Source organism: Sodiomyces alcalophilus (assembly GCF_042370955.1).
Source record: "Sodiomyces alcalophilus JCM 7366 unplaced genomic scaffold ACRALscaffold_4, whole genome shotgun sequence".
NCBI classification, from domain to species: Eukaryota; Fungi; Ascomycota; class Sordariomycetes; order Glomerellales; family Plectosphaerellaceae; genus Sodiomyces; species Sodiomyces alcalophilus.
In genome coordinates, this window is record NW_027263535.1 from 4,640,086 (window position 1) to 4,653,174 (window position 13,089).

Consider the following 13,089-nt stretch of genomic DNA (forward strand, 5'->3'; position numbering starts at 1 on the left):
TATTCACCGTCGTAAAACCAAAGGCTTTAGCGGTTTTACGCTACTTATCGACACGCGCGGTATAAATCTCGCTTTTCTTAGCGTATTATAAAATACCGGTACAAGCGGCCGAAGGCAGCTTTAACTCGCTACCAAAAACTACCACCGCTTAAAGAAATAAGGCCGCGGTGGGTTTACCCTAAACGCCTCTAATAGCGTCACTAAACTAGCGGTATAGAAGAGACTAAGACGCCTTTACCCTAGGGTTCTCCGGCAGCTTAATATTAGGCGGATAGTAAATATTCGACTTCGTTCCGGCCATAATATCTATTTACCTAAAGTAATAATTAGTAAATCCTACTTAGGATCACGATAAGCCTTAAGAACGATCTAGGTAGCTAGATAGCCTAACTAACTAGTACCTATACTAGCAGTAACGTCTTTTTTAGTCGAAATAATGAATTTAGCTATAACAGAGCTTAGATATAGCTAGTATAGACTTAGTACTAGGTAAGATAGCTCGAGATAGCGGTAATATAAACGATATAGCTCGGAGAAGAAGTAATAAAAGAGAAAGGAGAAAAAGTAATAAAAGAGAAAGGAGAAGACGTAATAGAAGAGAAAGGAGAAGAAGTAATATAAGAGAAGAAGCTACGATAGAGTCTACGCCTTCTATACCTAATATTACCGGCGCTTACTTATTACTTACTATTTACTACCTACCTACCTATATAGGTATAATAGAAAGATAAGCAAGGTTAGGAGTAAACGGTTATCTATTTACCTTCTATCCTACCTAGCTACCTCGGCAGGCAAGTAGGTATAATAGGAAGTGGCGATCTACCTAGGTAATAACCTAGAAGCTGTATATAAAGAGACCTATATTAAGTATATAGGTTACCTATACTTAAGATCTACTAATATAGTCCTGGAATTCATAATAGTATAGAACGAGATTCCCTAAGCTATAGACCAGCTATAACGGGGAGCATCCGACTTCTATTCGCTATTATACCTCTAGTAAATACGTTAAAGAATCCAGGGAAGGAAAGCTCTATCTCCTATTCTATTATAGCATAGCAAATATATCTATCTCCCCGAAGATACCCGTAGATTTACTAAAGCTAAGTTACTCTACCTAAGATCTATATAATATCCCCGGCTTAGTATCTAAGGCAAGGCGAGATATATAAATATCAAAGTGCTATTATTAGTGTGTCTCTAGGAGGAAGTATAGTATAAGGTCTATAAAAAAGAGTCTATAAAGAACCTATAAAGTGTAGAAGCTATTAGTTTATCTTATATATAATTAGAACTATTATAGTAAATACGTTTAAGTAGAATCATTAAGCCAAAGAGCCGAGAGGAGAGTCTTATAAATAGGTAAGGAAGAGCATATAATAGAAAGGATTAATTCGCTATATATCCCGTTCTCTTCTACTAGGTAGCTATATCGTAACGTTATAAGCCCGTAAAATATAGAAGTATAGTAGATTATAAGAGATATAAGTTAGAACGCCAAAGACAAAGACGCCTTACTTAAAGTTTACTACTATCGATATAAGCCTATAAAGTAAACTATCTATCAGAATACAAATCACGGAATAAACCATTATATCTTTCACGTCTCCCTAAGGCTTATTATCGCCTAGAAGCTATTATCAGGCTTAAAGCTTCCCGGATTATCCTTAGCGCCTAGGTAAGTGCGGTTATCTTTCTCTAACCTCCGCGGTTTAGTATAAGGATACTCCTTTATAAGTTTTAGATCCTTAACATGGAGACTCTAGGCAATACGGCTATAGGGTAGCTTATCCTATCTAGTAAGAACCCACTTCTAATCCTGGATATAGGTCCTTATCGCTTTACCGGCTACGATATCGTTAAGGTACTCGAGGTGGCGTTTAACGATAACGTAAATTTTAGTAAAAATAACTATAGAGTATTAGAATATATTAAGTCGGAGAGATATTTAAACTAGTATACAGAGACACTAACGCTTCACTTTTACGTCACTATCCGCGATATTAATCCAAGTTTTACAGAAGCTAAAAAGCTCCTTAAAGAGGTCGGCGTTCTATATATAGCTAAGGAATTTATATATACGATTCGGGTCCCTTTAGATAGCGAATCGGTTTTTCTCCCTTTTACGGAGCTTTAGGATATAATCCTATATAAATATTCTTAGTGGATTTATAAATTAAAGATATAATAAGGTAAAGAATACTTACCTTAATTACACTTAATATCCAAGACTTCTAGGTCGTGCAGTTCCCCTAATATCGTCTTAAGCCCTATTCGTAAACCCATTTATAGTCCGTGTCCTTAAACCTAGCCAAGTAGAGGTTAACCACGCTCTCTTTCTAGTCTTAATTAAGTATAAGGAGAAAAGCTTTACGTATAGTCTTCTTAAGGCGTCGGAAAAAAGGGCGGATTTCTTCGGACCAGCCAGGGTGGCTAGTTATTATAAACTTCCGTTTTTTACGGGGATTTTCCTATAAGTTACTAGACTAGTAAATATTAGAAACGGTTCGGACTAGATTATAAGTAAGAGTAATAACTAACCTAAATAGACTATAAAGCAGAAGTGACGTTATCTTTATCTAGCAGGGTGATAGCTAGTAAATCCTAGGCTTCCCGTCTAGTTAAGCCCTTCTCCTGACCGGTTTCCTTATCTAAGAGAAACGGATCTTCTATAGTGCTTCCTGTCTTATTATTATAGGGTCTTTTCCTGCTCCGTTACTCTAAGCTTTAACCGGAAACTAAAAGACGGAATACGGGATTAGGGTTCCTAGCTATAGTCGCTATAATACTAGAATAGTTTAGTATTTTCACGATATAATTAAATTAAGAATAGGACTTACTAAACTACGGCTAATAAGATAAGAGATTTACTAGTAAAAGAGCAGAATTCACTAAGCTAGCGAGAAAAGAAGGCAGACGAAAAGAAGGGAAAATAGAAGGGAAAAATAGAAAGGAAAATAGTTAAGGAAAATAGCCCCGCCGCCTATAAATCACGACGTTAACGGAAAGAAGAAATAAGATTTATAGTCGTTATATTAGTAACCTAGAAGGTAAAATATATTACGGGGTAGTGCGTTATAGTTTTATTACGTGACCTCGTGTTTTATAGCGTTTTATAGGGGCGGAGACGCGTAATAGAACCTCGCCTTTACCGGGCAGGAGATTAAATTTATAATAGATTTATAACCATATCTTTAGTATTATCACTATGCCTTATCTAAAAGACCGATTTAAGGGTAGACCTATTCTGCCTCCTATCCTAATTCGCGAAACTTAAGCCTAATAGTATATTCTATTATCGATTCCTGATAAGTAAGACTTTCGGCTACCTTCCCCTCGCCTAGCACGGCGTCCTCCTTTACTAGTTAGATATAGTAAACTATCCTTAAGGTCTTATAAGGCTAAGAACTCCGAGATTATAGATTAGTTAAATCACTAAGAACTAGACTCTAGCGGTTTACTAGCTCTAGAGGTTTCGGATATTCCCGATAATACTATTAACGCCGGCGATACTAGTAGCAACGAGTAGAATAACGCCGATTATAACCTAGCAGGCGTGGATACTCTCGAGACCATCGATAAAGTTCTTACTAATATCCTACCTATAGATAGGCCGTATACGGATAAGAATAAGGAGGACGATAACCTAGGTTTAACGCCGGACTAAGATAACTATAATATCCCGGCACCTATCTTTAACCAGGCAGATAATAAGAATATCGAAGAAGATAATAAAGAAGAATCAGTTACTTTAGATATAGTGGACTCTGCTATACTAACTTCTAATACCGATTAGTCGGTGACTTTAGGAGCGATATCTGTAAAGAGCTCGTTAATATTAACCCACGCTTTACTAGAAGATACCACGGAAGAAGTTCGATACACGCCCTAAATATTCACTATATCCCTTACCGCTATAAAGCTTACTATCTTTGCTATAAAGGCAAATCTTAGTCGGTCTATATAGCGCTCTCTTTATAAAATTCTTTAGACTTCACTAATAGACAAGATCCGAGCCTTACCCAAAGAAAAAGACACTCTGCTTAACAAATTCAAGTCCTAGTTACCACTCTGCACCTTAAGAAAAAAGACGGTGAATCTTAATATCACTAAACTTCCTAACCGCGCTAGTTACACTAAGGATATACTTTCCTTCGACCTATGGTATATACTTAAGATAATAGTAAGCTCTCCTTAGATTTATAAGCATATATATACAGGAATAGCGAAATTCAATCCCGATAATACTAAGATATAGGAGACGAGAGTATAGGGCGAATCACTCCGGACAACTTCAGGGCATTTCCACTATTATCCCGATAAGTTACCTATATTCCTATTAGACTTTATCGAATACCGGTACTACGATAGTCTCTGCTACTATCCTAGCACCGCCCTAAAGCATACTAGGAGAATTACTTAGTTAGGTATCGATATATCGGAGATAAGATAAGCGTACGCCGAGGTAGATATTATAATAATCGAGCCTATTTACCCTACGGCAGAGATTCCACCTTAGTATATTTACTAGTTCTCCTAGCTACCTCTATTTACGCCGAGGTATCCTGGCTAGTAAGAGATAGTGCTTTATAAAGGATTCGAGTTTAGAATTCCTAGCCGATATATCGTTAAACGAATTAAGCCTTACCTCTTTTACACTTATAGGCCCTAGGACCTAGTAACACATACTCCTTTATCGTTATCGCCTATTATTATTCGGTATATCCTGGATTATAAGTATTCGGTATTCCGGCCTTTAATAATATTAAACCCGCACCGAGCCGAACTGGAACTAAAGATATACGGGCGCTAGTGGTTTACCAAGAAGTTTACGTTATAGCCGGTTCTTTTACTTCTATAGAAATGCTTCTATAATACTTTTAGTATATACCGGAATATATACCGATCTATCCTAGGAGTTTATAGCCTTCTAGCTTTCCTGCTAAATATTATAGGTTCACGATAATCTAGTATCCTCCTAATTCTCCTTACGCTATTCGGTTCTAACTATTCGGAGGCGCTTACAAGCCTCGTATATCTTACTAAGCTGGATCGGGGTTATATTATTACTATCCAGGGATAGAGTCGGTTCGTTTACGTATTTCCCTTTTACTTTATTAGTAATATAATATAGTAATAAGAATTATCTGGATACCTCTCCTAGAGGGCTAAGCTACTATACCAAGACTGCCTTATTACGGATACCAAAAGGCTAGACTTAAGCTTTAACGTCTCCCTTAACGGACAATACTATCCGCATATAAAGCTTAAGCGTAAGAGGGCTAGCGCGATTCCTGGCGTTACTGCTCGTGGTGAAGCCTTTAAGGCGCTAGGTCTTCGAGAAGATAATTTAATAATACAGGCTATATCGTTATAGTCACCCGCTCTAGATCTCTTTAGGACACGACTAGCTAATACGGCGTATTCCGAATAAACCAGTTTAGTAAAACAAGCGTATCGTATCCTAGTTAATTATATTATTAAACCCGTATTCCACCACGACTTCCTTAAGGTCTTTTAACGATTCCCTTTCCCGCTAGGCTTTTATTATATTTAGTTACTATTAACGTATCTTGATTCTTAGCGTATCACTAAATACGGTATAGCATCTATTATAACTCTAGTAGTCCTTCGATATTAGTTAGGGTCACGGTATTTAAACCCACGATTCGCCTCCTCTATTAAATTAGAAGTAAGAAACTACTTCGCTTTCTACGTTAAGGATTTAGTGAATCTTAGTTCTAAGGACTTAGTTATCACCGTATTTTGGGTAATCGCTAAGTCGAATCTATAAGTCTATAGGCGCCGACCACCACCACTTAACCGCTTAGAATTCACTAAGGTTATTATGCTTAGGCAAAAGGCCTTCTAGCTACTATTACACTATACTATAAAGGATTACCAGAATCAGTTATCTAGGGTAAAAGGGTATTAAGGTAAGTTAGTGAATTCTATACCTATTCTATATATTATTTATTACTAACACAGAGTATTATCGGGCGTATTCTTACCTAGCGACTATTCCTAAGAATAAGAGTTAAATAAGCCACTTTATAGCACTCACGAACTTCACCGCCGGATCTAATTTTACGGGATTTTTTAACAACGGATAAGGTACAGAGAGATTATAAGGATCAAAGAAGGTTATCGCCTACTATAGAATAAAGGGCCTCCTAAACATATATATTAGCCTATACCACTAGTAGACGGCCAGGACGTTTAGTATTTACCGTAACGTTTTCACTCTTCTTAGAGAGGACAAGCATAAGTGGGTATCCTAGCAAGAATTATTTACTCTTTTTCACTAACTCGGATACTAACCTAGATTATATTTATTTCTTTCTAGGGAATATAAAGCCGATATTATAAGAATAAACCACCGAAATACAGTTACCACGCTAACTCGTCAAGAGTAACTAAGGAAGGCATTACTCTTTAGGGTCTTAGGCTCTTACTCCGCCTCGAATCTATTATTACACGCTGCCTTCCTTTAGTTCCGGCAGGACTACACGATCCTTATTACTAAGATCGAAAACAGGCTCTAAATTAGTTTAAGAGATAATAAGGGGGAGGAACCACTCCTTACTAGGAGGCTCCTATAAGGAGATAAAAAGCATCGCTAACCTAGGTAATAAGGATTATAGTAACAGAGGCAGGTGCTAGAATAAGAGGATCCCTTAATAAGAGTTATCAGCCTCTAGAAAGAGTCTATAGATAGTAAATTCGGCCGTTAGCTTTATAAAGCCTATACCGACTAGTATAATATCTATTATCTCCTTTCTCTCGGTAATAAGCCGCTTCGATAGAGTATAAAGATTATATTTACCACGGCGTAAGTTACCTACCTTTCTGCTTACCTTTCTTAACTCTCTTCTAATCTATTTAGTGTCTTAGAACTAGACTCGACGTCTGCTTCTCTGTTAGTCAATTTATCTAGGCTAGAGAACCTCGCGATATCGCCCATATTAATAGTATATTTACGTATCGTATATTAATAATATACCGAGTATTCCTTATCATCACTTTTATCGATATATATATAACCGAGTCGCCTCCCGACCCGATTCTAGGCTGCCTAATCTATAAGTTAATATCTACGAGGGTTATCGTCGGCCTCCTAGCTATACACCCTAATAAGGAATGGATTATTTAGCGCGAAGATAGGATATTACTCTATATACTATTTAATATTTATATTATATAGCTAGGGGCGAGCACGAGTTAGATTCACCAGGTAGATTAGAATAAGGAATATCATCTATTACTAAATATAACCTAACTTATATAATTTACGTAGTTAATAGCTAACTACACAGGAATCCAGTAGGATCTTCTCTAGATTTACTATCCCTAAACACTATATAATAATCTAAAGAATATATTTAGCGCGTTAGTATAATTACTTAACTTGCCTTAGGTATTTTATTTATAAGCTAGTAGTCTCCCGAGCTAAGTAAGGATATTTAGGTAGCGTTATAAGCCTGTAGTAGCCGACCGGGAGTTAGTAAATAACCCCGCACAGATAATAACGTGTTTATTCTCCGAGGGAGACAAAGGGTAATAGAATATCCAGAATTCCTCTATATCCCTATCCATATCCATATCCACATCCATATCCATATCCATATCCACACTATCCAACGCCTCTATCCTATAAACGGTAAAGCTTTAACGCTCTTATTATAAGCTATCTCGGTCTCTTTTATACTCTATTTACTATCTAGAATATTCAAACCGTTTCTACTCTATTATACTTCCTAGTCTAGCCTAGACTCCTGTATTTCTAGCTATCTACTATAGCGGCTTTATAGCACGACTTTACACGCCGACACGTTTTAGGCTAACAGGTAACGTTTACTATGCTTTAGTATTCTTTTTTTATATCTTATTTTGGATCTAATAATCTAGCTCGGTATACTATTATCTTCTTAGCATACTAATATTATCTTTTTAATATTTCCTTTCAGTATACTATCTCTTCTTAGCATACTACTATTACCTATCTTCTACCTAGGTTAATATCTATTCTAAGGTATATACCTTTTAACTCGATATTCGCGTCGCCTAGTAAGTTAGTACGAATATCCGTATATAGATTACCTTACCTTAAATTAAGTTTACTAGTGCCCCCCCTGATATTTCCCGTCTATTTCCCGTTCCTATAAGTTAGACCCAGGTACGTGAGTTAGATAGAGCTCTAAGGAGCAGGGTATTAACCGTGATTTATATAGCAGATACGTAACACGTTATCTCGAGCCGCTCTTTTCGCCTACTTAAAGGTTTACTGTATTTACAGTATATATTTCGTCGAGAAGTTATTCTGACAACGACGTAGGTGAATTTTTTTACCGGATTCACTAAGGAGTATCTCGGGCGATTATAAGACTTAAGGTATTTAAGTCTTTTCTACCCTATATCTCTTAATTCTATACCGACGATTAACGTGATATATATTATAGGGTCTTTTATATTTACGATATCGGTCGGAACCTATTAGGGTGCTATTCCTTTACCGTTATTCCCTAAATTACACCGGCTTACCACTATACATTTCGTCCCTTTACCGAGATTACGATACATTTCTAAGCCTAATAAACTTTACCTAGACTTTTTAGTCTATTATGGAATCGGGCCTATATATCTCTCGGCCTCGACGAATCTAACCCCACCTAATTAATATTCGATAAGACTAAGACTTATATTTAAACTAGGTGAATACTAGTATACTATCGGTGAGTGGCTTCGGTGAGTTTAGGTAGATCCGTAGAATTAGGTTTATAATTAGTATAATAATATAAACCTAATAGCGGTTAGTGAATCTGAATTTTGTTTAAGTAGGCATATCCTAAAGTTAAGATATATGCTAAGCTATAGTATATTTTATACTGGATAGCTAGTGAATAGGCGATATCCGTCCATTATAATAAGTGATTCGTAGGACGCCTTATATAATTAAGACTCTATCACGCCTAGCACCTCTTATTTACCTAAGGTATATCTCTTCCTAATATACGTTATTATATAGATATACTTTTTACTAAATATCTATTAACACTACTAGAATTAGCGAACTATCGTGATGTCTCTGCCTTAGACATAACGACTTCTTCCGACGTGGTATATGCTTAGACACTATGAATATAAGCGAAATAACCTCCCTATTAATATATCTTCGACTTAATATCCGTCTTCCTTCGACACATATCTCCTTATAAAATAGGCGTATATCAGGATAAATGCTAGGTATAAACACACTTCGAATAGTGAAATATTACGGGCCTAATATATTTTAAGCTCGATTTCAAGGTTTAAGAATTATATACTATAATATATATCCACCCAAAACACGCTTATACAATGCTGCTAACATAATGTCCAAACCCCCCCCAAACCCGGGTAGGTAAAACCATGATCTACCAATCGTATCACGTCAAGATTATATCTGGCATCTACTTCATACTAGCGCCTGAATACCTTATCGAAAAAACCATAGTCCTATTGGTTGACTTCGGGAATATATGGGGAAAACGGGCATCAAATCCTTAGCTCAAAGTTCAGTTAGTTGAGTTCTTACGGTACGTTGTAGGTCGACGCATTGGGCCCTGTAAGGAGACCTTTTGCATCTCTTATTTAATCTGCCGGTCGTCTAGCCTCGTGGTTTTGTCCAAATCTCCCCTCTTAGGCAGGTGCAGCATGATGACAAGGACAGATCCATCCCGTTATCTACCCCACCATCCTCACTAGCCCCGTCGTGTCGCTCCCGAAGTCAAGAACATCGCCATGTACAACGTACAACGTATGTGAATCCACCACTCACAGTATCGGTTTTCACTACGAATATGTACCTAGGTACGCAGTACCTTCATACTACTCCATGGAGAATGGGCCATGCATGCATACAACGTACATACGCACATCGGACCCCTTCTAGTCTGGGAATTCAAGTGACGGAAGCTGAGTTTACGTTGTAAGCGAACTTCTAGCCACTCAAACCAACATACCGACAATATCCGATTCTGACCATTTCCCCATGTGCCGACCGCCACACGGAACGGGCTGGCTGGCGGGAACATGCTTGATCGGGGTGAGCGGGAAAGTGGGTCAGGCAGGGGAAAGGGTGCGTGTTTACATAGGGTGTACATGTACCATGTACATGTAGACAGCTTACCTACAACGTTGTCGAAGTGGAAGAACGTCTGAGGACCTCTCCGAGACGAGACAGATGAGGTGCGGCACCTTAGTAAGGCCAGCGTTCTAGCGTTATCGGAGTCGGTTCGGCGGTACTCTGGGCCATTAGCGCTCCCAATGACAAGTGCACAGACCGTCACGACTTATACACTAATCCTAACTAGGTAAACTGTCCCGACAGGGCTGGGAGGAGTCCTGATCTATGGATGCAGAACCCCTGTCTGCTCTACGCCGGTCCTGGTGCAATATCGCTACAACGTACAACGTACATGCATAGACCTTTGAAAAGCTGCGCCGGCTTACGATGAACGGAATAATACGTACAGCGTACTCGTGTATTTGCCGTACATACAATGTACACCACGGGAAGAACCATGCGACCGACATAGGAGACGAAGAAACACCAAGTTTCTAACCAGAGTCAAGAATTATCAAGCCCACACATAGAAAAGTCAACTGTCATCGACGCATTGTGCATGAAATGACGGGGTATATTGGCTGAAGCCCTCCCTCTTGTGCTTTCTATTCTAAAACGACATGTCTTGCTTTCAAACCACCAAGTATAGAACACATGTCGACTTGGTCGACGGCTCTTGCCTTCCCTTCTATAGCCATATTCTATGGAAGCGAAACAGAAGTCCTGGAAACAGAAAATAGAGCAAAGGAAAAAAAGGCATGAAAAGGAAAAGGCAAACGCTAATGTCAAGAAAAAAAAATACCTCCCAATTGGACAAGCATATGCCGACACCAAGGTATTCATGTCCGGCTGCAAAACTCCAACCCCCAAATGTGCATGTTCCATATGCACTCCTTTGCTTTTTGATAGCAGTCCAAGAAAAAGGACCACGTAGCTGCTTCCGATGCACACTACTAATCCTTCCCATATTTCATGTGTCGCATCCCATAATATTCGTCTTTCGTCGTCGAGGCAAAGGATGAGCAATGAACTCGGAAAGAAACCCCCTTGAGCCTCTCAAGTTTTACATATGTGAAGGTCGCAAAGTTGCGTCTCAGTCGGAGGTGGTGGCCTCGGTCTGGTCTTATGAGCTGCTATTGCTTCTGCTGTTGCTGTTGCTGCCGCCGTTATTATTATTATTGGCGTTTCGGCGTGATTTGCACTTGTCGTGCAGCAGGTGGCCGTTCCGCGCCGTCGTCCTCGTAAACTCGGCTCCGCAGTTTGGGCACGTCGCCTTCGCAGCCTGTCCCGACTTCTCGCGTTGGTGGCGGAGGAGGTTGCTAAACGTGGAAAACTGCCTGCCGTTGCAACCGTGTTCCCAGCACTGAGGCTTGGGCCTGCTCTGGACCACACGCACGTGGCCATGGTCGGAGGGTCCACCGCCACTCGCCATCGCAGGCGGAGCTCCGTACATCATGGCTGGGTCTGACGGAGGCATGGGCATAGGAGAAGGTCGATTGCTGTAGTGGGAATGGAAAGTCAGCGGCCATTGCCTTGGTAAAGAGGGTCGCTAATGTGGAGTGAGACTCACGAGTAAGGAGTGGGAGGCTGAAAGGGCGTCGAAAAGTCCATCCCCATGTAGCCTGGAGGCATGACGTGATACCCGGTCTGGAAGCCGTGGTCGTGCATAGGCGGACTGTAAGGTGGCAGGTATGTGGGAGTAGGCATCGCCGAAGTCGGTTCATCGAGAAGGGAGGCGGGAGATGGCGATGAAGCATACATGGGGAGACCCATGGCGGCAGTGACGTCGGGCATGGTCATCGGAGGCGAGTGTATATATGGGTTGCTGTTGGCGCGTTGGACGCGGACGGAAGTTTTGGATTCGCGGCGCGTCTGATCCCTCCTCCTCTTCAACTCGCGCTGCTCAGCGGTCATGAAGCTACGAGGCGGACTGGAGGTGAGGGACCGGGTCTCGCTGTGCGGGCTTAGACTCGGGTCTGAGGGGGGGCTGATAGGCAGGCTCTGGGCCAGAATGGGGTTGTTGGGCTCGGGTGTACCCAGTCCTGGCCAGGCAAAGGGCGGGCGACCCATAGCCAAGGTAGAGCCGTAAGGAAGAACGGCAGCGGAGCTAGAGAGAACATGTGAGCAGACGGTTCGCGGCCTGAAGTTTGTCACACGAATGGAAACCCTCTTCACTCACCTCATGGCTGCTGTCGGTGAGATATCCAACCTGGTTGGCCTAGGGGATAAGAAATACCGATGGTGTGTTGAGGCTTATGTGCAAGGTGGTTGAAGTGTGCGCTTGTCGGCAGAGGCGGCCTGGCCTGGTGGGCGTTTCGTTGGCTAGCGGGGAGTAGAAGCCAGAATGTACAAGTTGGCTGATAAGCGACAAGTTTGGCGGCTTGACCTTGGAAGTTGAAGTAGTGTGTACTGGTTGAAACTTGGAGGTGTTTTGAAGGTCGAATTCGTAGTCTATATCTCGTGGAGGGAAGAGGGATAGGCGTCGTATAAATGACAAGAAGGCAGTGAATATCACGGGTGGGCCCTGTAAGATGCCAACATTGGATGGGTGTGGACGGAAAATCGGCCAGACTTGAACGGCACTTGCCGTGAAAGGACCTTGTGCTAGAAGATGAGGTACAGAAGACCCCAGAGCTGCCGACAAGGGCTCAGGAACAGATGAGATGTGCAAATGCGCAGCAGGGGTCCCCTCGCGGTATGGGTGGAGTGGGTACAGGGATCAGAGACGGGAGGAAGAAGGCCTTGACGACCTTAACCAGAAGCAAAGCCCTAGCGGTACAGGGCCAAGGCAGGGGCTAGACAGGGGTGAGAAGTGGGGTGTAAGACGATGAACCCCCGGGGGAGGGGGGGTGAGGGGTATGATCTGGATTTGCCTTCTTAGTGGAGCCGCGCCGAGGGCGAACAGCGAGATACAGTACAACGTATATGCGCGGAGTACGAAGTTGTAGAAGTACAGTAATAATAGTAACAAGAAAGTCCATGAA

The 13,089-nt window shown here is 41.0% G+C and overlaps 2 protein-coding genes across 2 annotated transcripts; one reads left to right on the top strand and one right to left on the bottom strand.

The window, feature by feature from the left end:
• Positions 1–9,408: 9,408 nt before the first annotated feature.
• On the top strand, positions 9,409–10,603 carry ACRALDRAFT_210576 (uncharacterized protein; the record flags this gene model as incomplete). Its single annotated transcript, XM_071023264.1, has 10 exons — positions 9,409–9,501; positions 9,587–9,604; positions 9,710–9,782; positions 9,820–9,930; positions 9,960–10,117; positions 10,160–10,227; positions 10,298–10,312; positions 10,370–10,428; positions 10,478–10,515; positions 10,559–10,603. 10 exons carry the CDS (start codon positions 9,409–9,411, stop codon positions 10,601–10,603), a joined length of 678 nt encoding a protein of 225 aa, XP_070875256.1.
• A 46-nt stretch (positions 10,604–10,649) lies between these two features.
• Positions 10,650–12,513, bottom strand: ACRALDRAFT_1081827 (uncharacterized protein). The gene is made up of 3 exons (XM_071019221.1): positions 12,285–12,513; positions 11,676–12,212; positions 10,650–11,604 (listed from the first exon to the last, which is right to left on the bottom strand). The coding sequence occupies exons 1-3, from the start codon at positions 12,287–12,289 to the stop codon at positions 11,229–11,231; spliced, it is 918 nt and encodes a 305-aa protein (XP_070875257.1). The 5' UTR covers positions 12,290–12,513; the 3' UTR covers positions 10,650–11,228.
• Positions 12,514–13,089: the final 576 nt, after the last annotated feature.